Source organism: Aythya fuligula, chromosome 1, assembly GCF_009819795.1.
Source record: "Aythya fuligula isolate bAytFul2 chromosome 1, bAytFul2.pri, whole genome shotgun sequence".
NCBI classification, from domain to species: domain Eukaryota; kingdom Metazoa; phylum Chordata; class Aves; order Anseriformes; family Anatidae; genus Aythya; species Aythya fuligula.
This window is the reverse complement of record NC_045559.1, coordinates 97,276,778-97,292,931: the sequence shown is the minus strand read 5'-3', so window position 1 is coordinate 97,292,931 and position 16,154 is coordinate 97,276,778. Positions and strand designations below refer to the sequence as shown.

General features: G+C 48.9%; 1 protein-coding gene across 1 annotated transcript in view; it reads right to left on the bottom strand.

The window, feature by feature from the left end:
- The window catches only part of IGSF3 (immunoglobulin superfamily member 3), an 82,570-nt gene that overhangs the window by 50,256 nt on the left and 16,160 nt on the right, over nucleotides 1–16,154 (bottom strand). The window contains exon 2 of the mRNA XM_032196011.1: nucleotides 7,946–8,323. Within this exon, the coding sequence (XP_032051902.1) occupies nucleotides 7,946–8,323 (378 nt within the window). The remainder of the gene's footprint in view (nucleotides 1–7,945; nucleotides 8,324–16,154) is intronic.

The window sequence follows — 16,154 nt, the reverse complement described above, 5'->3', positions numbered from 1 at the left end:
AGCGATACAGGCAACACGGGCTAACAATGCGCGTTGCTTTAGCAGCAGCTCATCTCACGGCAGCTGGCACCCAGGACGCTCAGAGGAAGGATGAGACCCATGGTCCCATAAAGCAATGATCAACTGGAGCCAGTGAGAGACCAGGCTGGAGGTGAAAGCCCTGAGCCTCCTGGAAGCAGGCTTCTGCAGGCTCTTTTGGCTTTCAAACACCATTTTAACTGACTGATTCGACTTTACTATTCAGGCTCAGTACCGCACAGAAACCTACCCGAGCAAAACGCTGCAATTCTTTACAGTCTGAAGGCACGGTAGCATTTGGGCTTCTGCGCTTCCCTTTATGACAAGTAAAAGGCATCATAAGTCTCGAAGTGAGAGGGCGCATTTTAAAGACCAGGCTAGATTTGAGAGCAGAGGGCTGTGCAATTGCCTGAGTCTGTGTTCATTTCCATTTTTAGAAATGCATTTTAAAATACATTTTCTCTTACAATGCCTATGTACAAGTGAACAGACAGGCATAAAAAAGGACACACGTTCGCACTGTAAACCTTTTCCTACCTACATTTTAGGATGTGCCCCTACCTCAAAAGGGACAGTGTAGGAGAAACATATGGAATGCAGTGATGTGCCCCAAATGTCTAACGCCAGGTTTCCCAGAAATGGGTAGGTGGATGAGAAAACAAAGAAATAATTAGTTCCACAGCTGAAAGCTCAACATGTCGTGTCACTGAGTTGCCTGTGGTTTTGAGGGACAGGGCAGGAAGATAAGGAAGGGGGGGAACGAAACACAAAGAAAGTGGAGAGTAGATACAATGGATTATCCATTTTTTCAGGTATGGTCCACCTAAAATTTGTTCCATTTTGCCTGCACAAATAGCAGTAGAGAAAGAAGTAGAGAAGGAATATCACGTAATACAATAATAAAGAAGTAAAAATCAGGCAAGAAATTCCAATGTGAAAGAATAGGAGACCGCATGCTGCAACAAAACAGGAGTAATTGGAAGTGTTTAGCAGGAAAAAACAACAATAGGAGACAAGATAAAGATACACATCATAATAAGCGAGCCTTCTCTAGCAATGTAAGGACACTTAAAGATATTGTTATAAGATTTCAGTTAGAGCCTGGAAGGTATCTACAAAAAGGTGTTTTAAAAAGCCCAAGGAAGAACTAGCCCATGCAATTCATTGCCAGATTGTCCACAGCTAAAGCCAAGATTAAAAGAGAGAGCCTGCCTGGAAATGTAAATGGGTCTTAGTGCCCTCCTCCCACCAGCAGTTTTACAGCTGGCAGGGGCACATTGCCCCCTGGCAAGGCAGCTCCTGCTACCACCACAGCATCCCCAGGGGCAAAACCATGTGAGCTGGAGCACAGCTCTGCTTCCAGGGCATCAGGAACGACTAGGCAGGGCTGGAAATGAATCCTGTTCAGGATCATTACCAGGCAGAGCAGGAATATAAGCCTTTGTTTCTAACTCCCGTTATCTGAGGAGCTCAAAGCACTTTACAATTATTTAGCTTAGACTTTGTGAAAGGCTTGTATGCTATTATCCCTAATTTTACCAGCTGGGAAGCGGTGAGAGAGACAAGGGGGGGCCATACTCAGGAAGATGCAGCGAGCTGGCAGCATGGTGCAGGGCAGGACCCAAAACCTGGAGCCCTCCAGCCCCCCAGCATCAGAAACTGGGTGCCCTGGTTTGCTGCTGCCTTTGCCCAGGCTGTACCCATAGGAATCGCTAGGGGTAAATGTGTTTACCCACCCTCATCCCTCCCCAGTTAACAAACGCTCTATCTCCATACATAGCAGGAATAGAGAAAAAAAAAAAAAAAAAAGGAAAAAAAAAGCAGAGCAGTATAGGTCTATTTTTTTTTTCCAAGACTACTACAGAGAGATTTAGTCATGTGAAGGAGGATGGTAAGAACAAAATACGCCGTGTCTAGCTGCAAAGGACCACCTAGGAGAAGGTATTTGAATTTTTTTTTTTTATGTCAGCTAAAGGGGAATTTGAAAGCAAAGGACATTTTACTCCTCTGGGGAACTAATTACTGCAACAAGCAAAGCCCGAACAGGCAACGATGAATATAACTCACAAAGCAGGAATTTCAGCGATAACCAATCCTCGAACTTCCTTTGCTTATCTGACTGCTTGGCTAAATAAAACATACACATAGATTGTGGAGGTAGCAGAGCCATCGAGATGGCCTCAGAGAAACTGGGAAACCTGAGCTTAGAATCCCCAAATTCTACCTTTACACACCAAAGTGGAGCGATAAACTCCTGCAACCTCTCAAAAGAAATAAGAAACATGACATACAAGAATATCCTGGTAAAAATAATGTGTGTGTACACAATAGGTCTTTGCTATTCTGTGATTGCCCACATTATGCCATTTTTTTTTTAGCACTGACATCACCACTATATTCCACTCTTCACCTTTCCATCCAAATCGGTGCCTAACACTGGTTTCTACTACCCCATAGCCACATGAAGCTCCACAAGACCATGGGACAGTGCAGGGCGGAAGGGACCTTTGAGGTCTGCAGTCCAAACCCCGTCCTCTGGCAGGGTCATCTATCAGGCAGAGTTGGCTATAAGGTCACACCAGGTTGCTCTGGGCCTGATCCTGTCAGGGCTTGAAAACTCCTAGACGTGGAGGCCACGCAACTTCTCAGGGCTGTCTGAACCTCTCGTTTCAATTTTTGTCTCTTGTTGCTTGTCCTTCTGCTATGCACTGCTGCAAAGAGCCTGCTCTCTGTCCTCCTCTGAGCATAAGCTGCTAGCATGTGTGACAACACTTTCCCCTGTCTCTCAGGAGAAGAGGTTAAAAAAAAAAAGGAAGAGGCTGTGAACACTTCTACCAAAACCAGTAGATCCTTGTCTGCATGATCGCCTTCTTTCTCCTCAATACTTCCCTCAGGGAAAGCCACCTTCAGCCAAGTTGACAAGTGGAGTAAACTCGCAGCCAGCGAGGTCCACAAGCCCCCCGTGAGCGGCAGTAACAGCTCTCACGGTGAGCCCCACGGGTCCCCAGGAGCAGCTGCTGCTCTCCCCAGCGCGGCAAAGCCGTGAGATAACACCCTCCCTCTGCTCTGTGCGCAGACACACCACGTATGGCAGCACTTCACATCGAAGGGGGGAAGCTGCTGGCAACAAGCAGCCGCAGCTGTTACGGGCAATAAAAGTTCATTTTTTTCTTCTTGCCTGTTACATCCCCCTTGGCTCTGCACAGATAAGTTCTGGAGGGTTTTGGTTGCAAGTTCAACAGAAGGGAACAGCCTTCTTCTCTCAGAAAAGCAGATCCGAAACACGCTCATCTCCTTCCCTTCCAACACAAAGTGTCAGGCCCGTATAAATCTTTCTTCTACCTCCAGCTCCATCAAAGCTTGTTGTGCCCAGTGCCAGGGCAAGAGGCACTTGTCACAAACTGGAACACGGGAGGTGCCAGCTGAACATTAGCAGCACCTCCTTACCATGTGGGTGACTAAGCACTGGCACGGGCTGCCCAGAGAGGTTGTGGGGTCTCCCTCTTTGGAGATCATCACAAGCCACCTGAACATGGGCCCATGCAACGTGCTCCAGGTGGCCCTGCTTGTGGAGGGGGTTGGACGAGATGTGCTCCAGAGGTCCCTGCCACCCCCAAACACGCTGTGATTCTGTGAAAGCCTCTCAGACACCCTTCCCACCGCAGGCATGGACTTGGGGCTGGGCCCACAGCTCAAGTGCAGGAAAGAACCCTGCAACACACTCCAAAGGGCACTGAGTCCCCACAGACTGAGCTCTGGTCTGTGGAGAGTTTTGAGCAATGCAGGCGGCTTCACATTTGGAGATGAGACCTGACAAGGCTGCCTGCCAAAAACACACACCCAGCCCCTGAGGGCGGCCACAGCCAGGCAGGGCCATGAGGAACAGTGCTGAGAGCAGTGCACCAGCCTGCATGGTCCTAGAGCAGAAGCGTGTCCTGTCTGAGAGTGGATGGGGGAGCCACCAAAGAGCTCCTACCTGGTGCTAACCCTCTCTGCCTGTCTTTCACCCAAGCCTGGCAGGAAAGGGATGCCAGTGACTGTCCCTGCAGGCACCAGCCATCTGCACTGCAGCTCCTGCCCACCTCTGAGACCAAGCGCTGCTTGGCTCTCGGGTCTGCACCAAGATTGCTCCTCCTCACTCTGCAGTACTTTGGAGGTTGCTCTGCCTCTCCCTGTCCCAAGTCCTTTCATTTTTTTACTTTACCTTGTTTAAGATTGATGCTGCACAGCTGCTTCCCCAGAAGTAAGAAGTACAAGAGCTGCCACCTCCTCAAGTGCTTTGAAAGCTTTTCTCCCACTCTGCTACTACCTGCTTAAGAAAAAACCTCAAAGCTTGATTTCTTCCCTCAAATCACTTACTTTCTGAAAAAGAGCTCAATGTTTTTTGGAGCACAGATAAGAAAAACACTGAGATAAAAGTCTAAAACTTCTGAAGAGGTTAGACCTGGGCCTCTGTGCTGTTATCTAAGTAGCATACAGGCACACAAACAACTCATTGCAGATACAGAGTGGAGTACAAATTTGCAGTGACTCACACAGTCTGAAGTAACTGCCATGTGCTCACTTCTACCCCACAGCAAAACGCAAGTTTATTTACCCATCAACATAAGATGAGAAGCAGGGACCAAAATCTCAGATTGCACAGCACCCCTGCGGCTTCACCACCTAAGTTACTGCACAGAAACCTCTTCTGCCCACATTTCAGGAGGTATTAAGACAAGGATACGGTCATGGCAGTCTGGAAAATACTTCTGTCCTGCCAGTGATGATGCTCTGTTACTGGGATGCTGCTTTCCTTCACCTGCAAATTCCTCATCAACCTCAACTTCTGCAAACAGTGAAGGAGCAGCCCATGTACTCCTCACAGCTAGCACAAGCAGCAGGTCAGGACCAGCATGTAATTGCCAGTCAGGTCCTTACACTCTTCCATTTAATAGATGCAGTTTTGAAAAAAACTCTCTTCAATATGTCAAAGTGTCTTCCAAAATCAACTGCAAAGCCAGAATCTCCATCAGTTACGTAGGAGCCCCATGGGTGAACTTTCTGCAAGCAGCCAGTTTCTTCAGCCACTACAAGAAGAATTCACTTCACTCAGCACTAGCTGCCTGCCCCAAGGTAAACACCCTGGCTCTCTCTTTAGTAAACCCAAAGAAAGATGCTCCTAACCTACATAAAGATTTGCTCTCCAGATTTTTCTCTCTGTCCTCTGTCGGCAGATATTGCCTCAACATCTTGCTTAGGCAACGTGTTTAGGTTAGATGAGTGGGACAACATTCGTCTGATCTAAAAACCTCTTCTCCTCACCCGAAGTCAAAAAGCACAAACTAGCTTCAGCAATTTCCTATCAGCCTTAGGGAACTGAAGTCTATCAGCTCTACTCACAAGGCAAACAATGGAGCTGCAGACTTTGTACGTGGGCTAATCCTTTCTCATAAATCAATCACAAGGCCTTGGTTCCACAACATCCTGCAGAGCTGCACCTGTTTTTTTGCTGCCTCCCTCAGCACCTGCAATTCATGTGAGATGTCTTAAAATCCTCCTTCCAGTACATCTCACAGCCTGGGCATAAACCCTCCTTCCCAGTGACTCCACTCAAGAGGAGATGATAAAGGGGGTAGGAAGACAGAGGCAGAAACTTGTTTTTGAAGCAAGGAAATGAAGACTGGCAAAAAGCATTAAGCGTTGGTATATGCTCCCCTATGACAGAAGGCCCTTGAACCACATTACTGTCCTCATTTCTACCTTAGCTGAGATTAGTGCCTGTGCTGTATGCCTCAATTCAGATCAGTGGAGATGAGAGTCCCACAGAGTGCCTGGGGAGCATTTCTCACTCCAGACCATCAGGGACACCAGGCTCTCAGAGCAGCACCAGATTCTGAACAAGAACGAACCTCGTAAGGACACACCAAAAATGGAAGAGGGACAACTAGCCATGCTTACTGTTCTTAAGGTGGGTAGAAATATATTTTCAAACCCAACCACCTACCAAGTCTATTTTTTAGCAACTGCAGAGCCCTTTATGCTGCTCAGATGGGAAGAGCAGAGATACATCCCAGCCACTTGCTGCAAGCCGAGACGTCCTGGTGCTGAGAGCAGCCCCGCATGTAAATCTGCACTGGTGCCCCATACAGCCCCCACAAACCTCCCCCACCATAGACTTGTATTGCCTGTGTGAAAAAGAGGAAAACTCCTCCTTCAGATCTTCCCTCAAACCACGGGGCACCGCAACTCAAAGCTCCCAGAGCAGCAAGCCTAAAATCAACACTGCTCCAAAGCCATCCATTTCACACATAAACGGAGAGAATAAAGATGCTAACAAACCTGTCTCCCTCCAGGCTTTTCTGCTGCCAAAAAAGAGACACTCAATCTAATGAGTCAATTAAAAATTCATAACTGGATGAAAGAAAAAAAAAAAGTTTGGTTCTGTTTCTGAGAAAATGAGAACAATAACTCTCATTTAGCGCTCGTGTAGTTCTTATTGAATACTGTCTGCAGCAGTGAAGCTGTCCCGAAAACCCACAACCTGTAGCTGACAGCCAAACCACCAGAAACAGCTAGAGCGTGTGCTGCCTGGCCCCACAGAGATGCTCTGACCGGTGGGCAGGCATCTGGTACTGGGATAGACAGGGTGCCTGCTCACCTGGATGCCAAAAAGCCAAGCAGGCTGAGGGACAGCCCTGTTTGGGGCAGACCAACTGCTCCCAGAGCACTCTGCCATCTCTCATGGGCTATCACTGACTCAGAGTTATTTGAATGGGGAACCACAAATGCAGACACCCAAAGCAAGTCACCTAACTAGAGTAAGAGTATTTAGGCGTCGGTCTCCTGACTTAGGAAGCTGCTCGCTGACAGTAAGTGGGAAGGCAGGCACCAAAATAACCCCAGCCCTTGGGGCTTCTCCACTTTGGGACACCAGGTGGGAGAGTGATTTTGCTGACATCTCTGAAAGGAAGCAGCCAAGGCAATGGCACAACCCGAAGAAGGGCTACTGCGATTTGAACCCACACCTCAGCTCCTTTCACAAGGATTTTCCTGCGTCAACACTATTGTCTTCATCGGCAACACCCAGATCAGACTGGATAATGGCAACCTGGTTTCTAAATGGGAGGCCTGCGGACACCTGGAGACTTGTGAACGTCTCCTAAAGAAAGCAAGCCTGCTGTCTGTGTGTTTGAATTTATCATCTCCTACAGTGCAACTCCTCTAGGAGTCCTTCAGCCAAGAAGTTTGATGGAAGCTATTTGACCGCTGTTAGCTGAAATAGAGACTTCAAATCCAATTCCATCTTGAGACACAAAAAGCAAGCTGCAGCTTGAAAAGGTCAAAGAAGCTAGTCAGAGAGGTGCTATGGAATTACTTCGAATCTTATAGAACCTGTTTTCGATTTTTCTAACACACAGGAAAAAAAAAAAAAAAGGCACCCAACTCCCCCACATTCATCTACAGACAGCTCAATCTGATTGGTGTGCTGGCTTCAGGACTCGTTCAGCAGCGCCCCATCAAAGAGCTCCAACACCACGGTCTCTGCTGCTCCCTTTACACACCGCTCATTCCTGCTCCTCTCTTCCCTGCCCTGCTATTTTGCCACCTTTGGCACAAAGCTCTCTGCTGTGCCATCTGGAGCAGCCTTTCTCTCTCTGCATCAATCAGCCCTTGCCCCTCCTGCTTCCAGCCATGGCTTTATGCCTTCCTCACTGCCTGGTTTCTCTGCTTTGTAGATGCCTTGTTAGAGAAGTCCTGAATTCTCCCGTGTCTCTGTACAATGACTTTCTGTAATTTACACCACCGTGCTGCCTGCTTTCTGCTCCCATTCTCCCTCACCGACGTGTTTTACAATAGCTTGCATGGTCTACATCACCCACGGGGTCTGCTGCACCCTGGCTGGGTAACACACCCCACTGCCCTCGTTGCCACCAGGAGAGCTTACCCACGAGGTTCATCTTGGCGCTGTAGCTCCCGAAGTACCTCTCGTCAGTGTTGGGCGTGTGGCACTCGTACTCGCCGGCGTCCCGGTCCTGCAGCTCCTTGATGTGCAGCAGGACGGCGTCCCCCTGCACCCGCTCCACGTAGATCTCCCGGCTGTGCACCCGCTGCGTGTAGATGGCGTAGGGGAAGGAGGGGTCGGCCGTGCTGACGATCTGCACCTCACGCTCGGGGGCCGAGGGCAGGTAGATGGACCACTGGAAGTTCTGCTCGGCCGGGCCCTGGTAGCCGCTCACCTTGCACCACAGCGTGACGTGGGACCCCTCCGTGCGGTACAGGGGCCCCTCCTGCACCGCCACGTGCCGCTGGGCCGAGGCCAGGCCTGCAGGAGGAGAGGAGAGAAGAGGAGAGAGACCAGCGTTACTCCTCAGCAGGCAGCCCACACGCCTGCCCCCAAATACATAAGGGCCAGGCACCAGAAGGCCTCCACAGTGCCGGAGTTTGGCCAGCAAGGCACCAAATTGGCATGGTGGGCCCACAGGACAGGGCTTTGCGGGGGGGACCATGCCCTGAGCAGGGCCATGCACCCCAGCAGCCACCCCCATGAGCCACTCTGCCCCTTCACCGTACAGCTCCCGATTTGTTTTACCCCGCTCTCACCCTCCTTGGGTTTCAGGCCACGTGAAGCAAGGCCACAAGCACCCCTCCTCCCTCGGCAAGACCTCCAGCTGGTACAAAATCCCATTGTTTTCCCCCGAAACCCAGCGTGCCTGCCTTCTCCCAGCTTCTCAGTCACGCTTGTGAAGGCGTAGTGGGGAATACCGCGTTTCCAGCGCTGCCTTTCCAAGTCTATTCGAAAGGAGTATATTTAGTACACAACAAAAACAATTAAAGCTAATGGAGGGAGTGGGCACATCACACTCTCAGGCTCACCGCCCCTGGCTGCTGGAAATCGAGCCCCAGCACCGCGCACTGCGCGCACGCAAACTCTTGCAGCTCTGAACAAAGACGGGGCGGCTGCAATCTGCTGTATTTTTACACAGATTATGGATGGCTGGCCCTTGGGCTCATGGCACATTACCAGCACAGCCCTCCAGGGGCAGGATAAATTACAGCAATCTATCTTGTTTGTTGCTACATCAAAGGCTGGAGGTCTGGAGACCACGGTGGGTGTTCATCGGTTATTGAGTTACCAGCAGCATGTGCACATGGCAAGGCCAATCACCCTGGCTTCTGTGACTGCTTGCTTGCCATCATAAAACAGCAATAAGCCGATTTAAAGCAGGTCCTGCATAATCACGTTTGCAAATTTCATCCTCCGTGTGTTTGTGCGCACACACATCGGGTTTGTTTTTTTTTTTTCCCTCTCTAATTTTCGACAACAATGCTCAAGTCCAGAGAAGAATTTTATCCTTCAAAAGCCAGCAACTTGCAAGCAAAGGCATCGGGAGGATTACTGGCTCCATCCTGCCCTCTGGACATCGGTGTCCAGACAAAGTTTTTCTCGACAGACACCTTGGATGGGAGCCAGGAGAGATGGGTCTTACCAGCTTAAAGCAAATGGTGAAAAAGGGTTCAGCACGTCCATCAGGCCGTGCGGCTGAACAGATGGAGTGCAATTCAAACTATTAACTCGGGCTCAGCTTGCTGCTGGTCCGAATTATGTTTCTTTTTACTCTTCATGAAATAACGTGATTTAAGAGACGGACGGGGAAAGCTAGCACATCTGAAACAAACAGGGAGATGAACAACAGAGGCAAATGCTCCCACACTGTTTGCTCTTCATACAATCTCTTTATCCTGGGGATAGATACTGCTAGAGACAACTAAGATCTACGGAGCAGACAGCCTCTTCTCTCCCCATAAAGGCCAAAGGACAAAGCAAACACTACAGCCTTTGAAGTGAAGAACTGTTTTTAAAGCAGGAAGGACGAGATCTTTACTGCACACACAAAGACAGCTCACAATACAATTTCTGTATGCACGTGTAGCCTTGCTGCAAGCAGGGTATCTGTACACTGCAATGACAATTAAAATTGCACCACCATGCAAACATGCAGCGGCAGGAGCTGAAAGTTGCCAAAACAACACTCATTTGGGTATATCTTAGCTGCTGAGTGCATGACCTTGTATTGTGGGCTTTTAATGCACTACTGTTGTTTTTACGTAGAAATGCTTCCATCCCGCTGAAAAACAGCGCTTTATCAGGAACATGTACCAGCCCTTCCAAAGCTCACCAGCAAGATCACGACCTCAGGGATCCACAGCACGGATCTCCACACCCCGATGCATGCAGGTAGGATCCCAACAGCCTCACAGCCAGCACAAAGGTGGGCCTCCTCCTTCCTTTGCCAGTGGCTTTTGGGAACCTGACAGTCACCCTACAACCCGTCATGCTGCTATGAGACCTGCTTTCTGCATTCCTCCTCTTCCATTCCCCTCTCACACCTGCACACAATACCTCACCTCCCTGCCCTACTTGGTGGATCCGAGGAAAGGGAGAGATGTAAGAGGCGGTAAAGCATCCTGCTTCCCATCCTGGCTCTAGAAACCTGCGAAACTGAAGGACAGGAGAAGCTGGTGTGGGAAAAACCGTGCCTGGAAGGAGAGCTCCAGGTATTTTGCTACAACTTGCTGCAAGTTTCTGTTCAGCCTCTCAGATTGAGAGGCTCAGCACTGGGTTGAGCTGGGTGCACGTCCAGAGGGTCAAGATGTGGCACATCTACGGTGCTTTTCCCTGGCTGAGCCGCAAGTCCCTGCTCCAGCACTGAGGGGCACGAGAGCTTTTCAACGCTTAGAAAAAGCACACACTACAGAAAGAAAAAGCACTTCTCAAGTAAATAAATAATGCAGCTGAGAAAGGGAAGGAGCAAAACAATCAGCCTGAGACAGACGTGCAGCACTAGAAGGTCTCTCCCCAAAGGGTTAACTTCTTGCATGGTAAGGCACGTTTGGCAGTTCTCGAGCTCTGGGAATTGCTCTATCCAGGCACATACAATATCAAATTGCATTTCTTAGCGCGCAAGCGTTTTGATTAGCAAAAATAATATGCCTGAGATCCCATTTTAAACTCTTATCTTGTCCTCTTGAAGCGAGAGAAGAGCTCACTGAAGGAAGAGTTTTATGCTCCACACCTCCCCTAGGAAGCCTAGGAGACGGTTAAGTTTGGCATTTGGCTGGTACTTCACTGGCACAGCTGGCTTTTAATTGCAAATCCAATATAATTTACTGACAATGCAAGGGCTGATATGGAGGAGGTAGCGAGCCAAGAGCTACTTTAAAATTAATAAGAAATGATGGGTTTTTGCATCTGCTTTTTTTCCAAAAGGCAGCAAATCCTGCACACTCCAGAGGAAGCGCTCCCTCATCCTCATCCCCTCCAGATGAGGGCTGTTGTTGTGGGCCTTTTGAGCTAAGCACAAGTGAAACAAGAGCTGGGCAGCTCTTCACAGCTCTGCTGGCATTCCTGAGCCCCGATTTGGAAGAGGGAGGTATGTGGGGTGAGGAAGAGGCAGCAGGCAGCAACATGTGGCTGTGGGGCACCAGGTGATGCTACAAGCAGACCGGCTGGCACTGAGGCACCAGAAGATGCCTGCTCCCAGCACAGCCTGCTCAGAGGGCTCCAGGGGCCACAGCTTCACCTTGAGCATTTTGGAAAGGCAGGTGGAAAGGGACAGCTTCAGCAGGAGGGCAGGGGAGAAGCACAATGCCTGAGTCACCTGCATTCGTGTGCCGACTCACAGTCGAGGCTCCAACGCCTCTCTTCAACCCGCACTGAAAGAAAGGCGCGCACAGCATCCCTGTCAGCGAGGCATTTCACCCAGAAGCGCTCTAACTCAACACTTATTTTCTCTTCTTAAAACCAACACCCTCCTAGTAATGCCTACTGACTACAGCAGGAGCTAACTTCTCCACGTGGAGACACGAAGAGCTAAGAGCTCAGGTTTTTCAGGTAACTTGTCCCGTCGGGTGCTCACACTGAAATACCCTGAAGATGCCCCATTTCAGGAAGTGCCAAATGTTTATTCTTTCGGAAGACGGTGGGCTTTCAGGTCCCTTTTGAGAGAACAGGCATGCATCTATCTGGGAACATGGATCCAGGAGTTACCACAATGGATTAGTGGGTACAATGAGAGAACAGACAGCTATGTGCACAGAAACTCTACCACAGCACGGACACACCAACATAAATAAAAATTAGGGACCGCATGACCAGGAACCTCTTGCACAAACACTTTCCCTGCTGCTGAAAGCATGGGCCACGCCTGCACCACGCCACGCTGCATCGAGCTATCTTAGATAGCAATAGTCACTGCCACCGTACCTTTAATCCAGGAGAGAAACTCATGCTCCTCGAAGGAGTATTATCCTAGGTCCCTAATCATTAGAGAGGAATTAAAAGATGTCTTTATGTTTTCCATATCTTCCAGAAGTAGAGGGCTGACAGCTCTGAACACCAAATGGATTCTGTAGCTTGAGGGGCTTTTTCTACTCCTGCAGCTTCACAGCAGTTTTCCTTTGCTCGGAGGCTCTCAGGCAGTATTTGTCAATAACTGAACTGCATGCTAATCTTAAACTCTCCTTAAGAACTACTTTGTGCTGCAGACTACAGTTACTAGACAAAAAGCACTTCAAAAGAGATTCCTCTTTCTCCTCTCACTGTCCCTTGCACAAACACACGGAGCACATTTATGGTTTCTTTTGTCGCTGCTATCATTTGTTAAATTTATAGGTTTTACAGGAAGGGTTTCAGAAGAGAGCAACAAGGATGATAAATAGTGGGAAGCAGTTTCTACATAAGAAATGATGGGGCAGGAAAGGACTCTAGTCTGGGAAAGAAAGATGCCTTTGAGAGGATCTGGTAAAAGTCCGTACAGTTGCAGATGCCATGGAGACAGTGGTCAAGAATGGAACATTTACTAGATCCTTCTGTTTAAAAACCAAGGCCTGCCAACCAAGATTGGTCAGATCCAGTTTCATTCCAGACCATCCTTGCAACTCACAGCTGACCTGGGGAACTCCTCACGAAGGTCTGCTGTGCACGTGGAAAGCCTGCACAGCTCCAAACAGGGATGGAGCAAGTACTTGGAAAAGGACTACTATATAGGTAGGTCACATCAGGTCCAGGAGGCTCCAAAAATGAGCTGCAACCAGCCTACGTATATTTTTTTGAGACATACTGAGCTAGGTGGTCCTTTAGTCTGACCTGGCGGAGCTGCTCTCATGCCCCTTCACAACCTGTGTAATCGCAAGCTGTACCCATCAGCACTACAGCCACACCTGGTCTGCAGACTGCAGTGGCTATGTGACAGCAGGAGCAAGTAATGCACTCTTTCAGCTTTTTCTCTAGAAGCACAGCCAGCTGAACTGGCTCCCCCCAAACACCCCTGAACCACAGCAGGAACCTCTGCCCATGCAGAGGGCAGGGAAGGGGAGCATGCACAAACCATGCTTGGCTATGACAAATGAGCATCTGCACTAGACCACAGGAGCTGGCAGGAAGTCCCCAGCGATGAAGACAATTCAGGCACAAGTGCTAAAGAGCAGTTATGCTAAAATGTCTCCTTCCTAGCTTGAGAGAGGCTCTGGGCATACACCCATGAGCAGGTGCGAGCGCCAAGCACACCACTGCCTCCTGCGGGTTAGGGGCTTGCTTAGGGGCGAGCAGCTGACCCTCCCTGCAGGACACAGGGCTCAGCTTGAGGATGATGCCAGCAGACAGCTCCTCCATCTGTGCTCAGCACCACCAGCCCCGGCCCAGCACTGCAGGACACAGAGGGTGTACCCACACCCTGCTCTGATGCCAGAGGAGAAGAGATGCCACGACAAAGACAGGGAAACACTCAGCCGTGTTTTCAAACTGTTCAAGAACATGGATTTATTAATGGTAGTTTTAATTTATCACTTCCCCTCCACCTCCTGTACAATTTTGCCTTGCACCACGAAGAAGGCAGGCAGCACCTCTGGTGAGGCCACGCCAGCATCTCCTGGGCGGGACACGGTGGGGAACGGCAGGGTGGGCAGGAGCATCCTCAAGCTGCAGTGGTCTGTGTGTTGGCCGTTCTCACAAGCCCTGACCCAAACCCCGCAAAACCCAAATCCACAAAACCCTGTTTCGTTTCAAGAAGGCTCTTCCAAGCTCACAGTTGTCCAGCCACTGATAACACATCCCCCAGCGGCCGTCTTAATTCACATCGGCTGAAGACTGTTGTGGTCTCTACAGGAGACCCCGCTACTACAGGTGACGCCAAAACCAGGTAGTCTTCTAGCAATGTGCACCTGCTATTCTGTGAAGTCTCCTCTTAACGTGCACAAATAAAAATTAGGTTCGGGCTTAATTTTTGCATAAATGAGTCACAGCGGGGACAATCTCTGCGCGCCGCAACCTGCTGCCAGATGGAAGAAACAATGCTATCAGAAGAAAACATGTGGTAAGCCCCTCTGCCCTCCCCCCAACACACCATTATTACTGCGAAGCCTCGTTCTGGGAAAATTCAGTCTTGTGCTTGATGTATTTCTTGTCATGCCAAGACGGTTGACTGTACTGAAAGGCTGGCTGGAGCCACCTGCAGAACAGCCCTTTCCCTACCCTCCACCCTCTTGCTTTGATGTTTAAATTGTGCTACCAAGGGTGCCTGATCCCGTATCCTCCTCCTCCACTCCTGCCACCACCCCACCACGTGGACTGTTCTCCCTGAACCGAGCCGAGCAGCTATTCATTCCTCATTCAAATTCCTCCCACTGCTGAGCCAACTAAGGATGGCTAAGTGGAGAGGTCAGCCAGGAACAATTTATACAATAATTGGTATGGAAATATCACAATCAGCAGGGAAATATCAAAGCACAGGCAAACGAGACAGGAGCAGCCAACGAAGCTTTGTTCTTCCAACACAACTGCTTTCACTCATCTCCGCTTGCTGCTCTGTTTCACATCCACTCACTTCCACAGCAGATGTTTACTGTCTTTTAAGAAAAATGCTTTCAATAAATATGAAAGAGGTGACATTTCTTTTAATCACCATAGATTGCTCTGGCCTGTGACTAGCTTCCCAAGTTCTGACTGCAAAAGAGGTCTTGTACCTCTGGTATAATTATGCAGCCAGTCAGACATCCAACCCCCTTGCCAAGATCAGAGCCATTTTTCATCCTTTGGTTCTTCTCAGATCTGGTCCTTATATTGACAGATGACTTCCTTACTTTCCACAGCACAGCATTGGTATTCTACAGCTGCACAGTGTTAAATGTGATCTGCCCTTGTGATTTTTTTTTTTTAAAGCAAACCTCATATTATATGAATGTCACATTCCTCTAACTGTTTTTTCTCCATGTCTATAATTAGGCACATTAAAATACGCTAGTTTTAAACATTGCCTTAGAATGGCTTATTCTTGAACCACAGATCACTTCTATTGCTACAACTTCTCAACTTCCACAAATGCTGGAAGAAAGGAGGAGTAATTCACAGTATCGGACATGGAAAAGACAGTTATCAAAATTGGACTTGAAGAGGATAGACTCCAGAGCTGGTCATTGGGGCTAGGCATATTTCTAACTTCCCAGCAGCAAGGAAACTGAGGCACCAGAGAGTGCCTCTGAAACTGTGAAGCGTCTCACAACAGGGCTTCTTCTGACAGACATTTAACTTCTTCAGGAATACCACAGGTGGAAATGAGCCTGTCCTGGGGGATGCACAAGACAAGATCTCCTGCTCTTACAGTTCTGTCATTCTCAATCATCCCATCAAAAAGTAGATTTTTGGCTATTTGGCTGTGCTAAATTCTGAAACTATTCTTTAATCTATTACAACTTGAAAAGTCTGGATGTTTGGGTCCCTGAATCCAGCCAAACAGGCCTGCATAAAGAGAAAAGGGAGACACCCCATTTTAACAAAAGGACAGAGGATGGCAGGACATCCACCCTGCACATTGGTCCCCAAGCCCCACAGCCTGTGGTCCTCAGCCTCCTTACTTCACGCAGACTTTGAGGAAGTTGGTGGATCGAGGTGTACCTGATGTAAAAGGTGGATGATAACATCACATGCTGAGGTATAAGGGAAAGACTGAGCCAATTTGTCCTGCTGGCTAGAATTTGTAATGGTAAGCAACTGTTGGGGGCTCAAATATCCTTGTGCAACATACCCACTACTTATTATGGTTTGACTGTTTTCCCGCAAAGCTGCTGAGAAGACTCCCTTGTAATCTGAAATCCTCGTG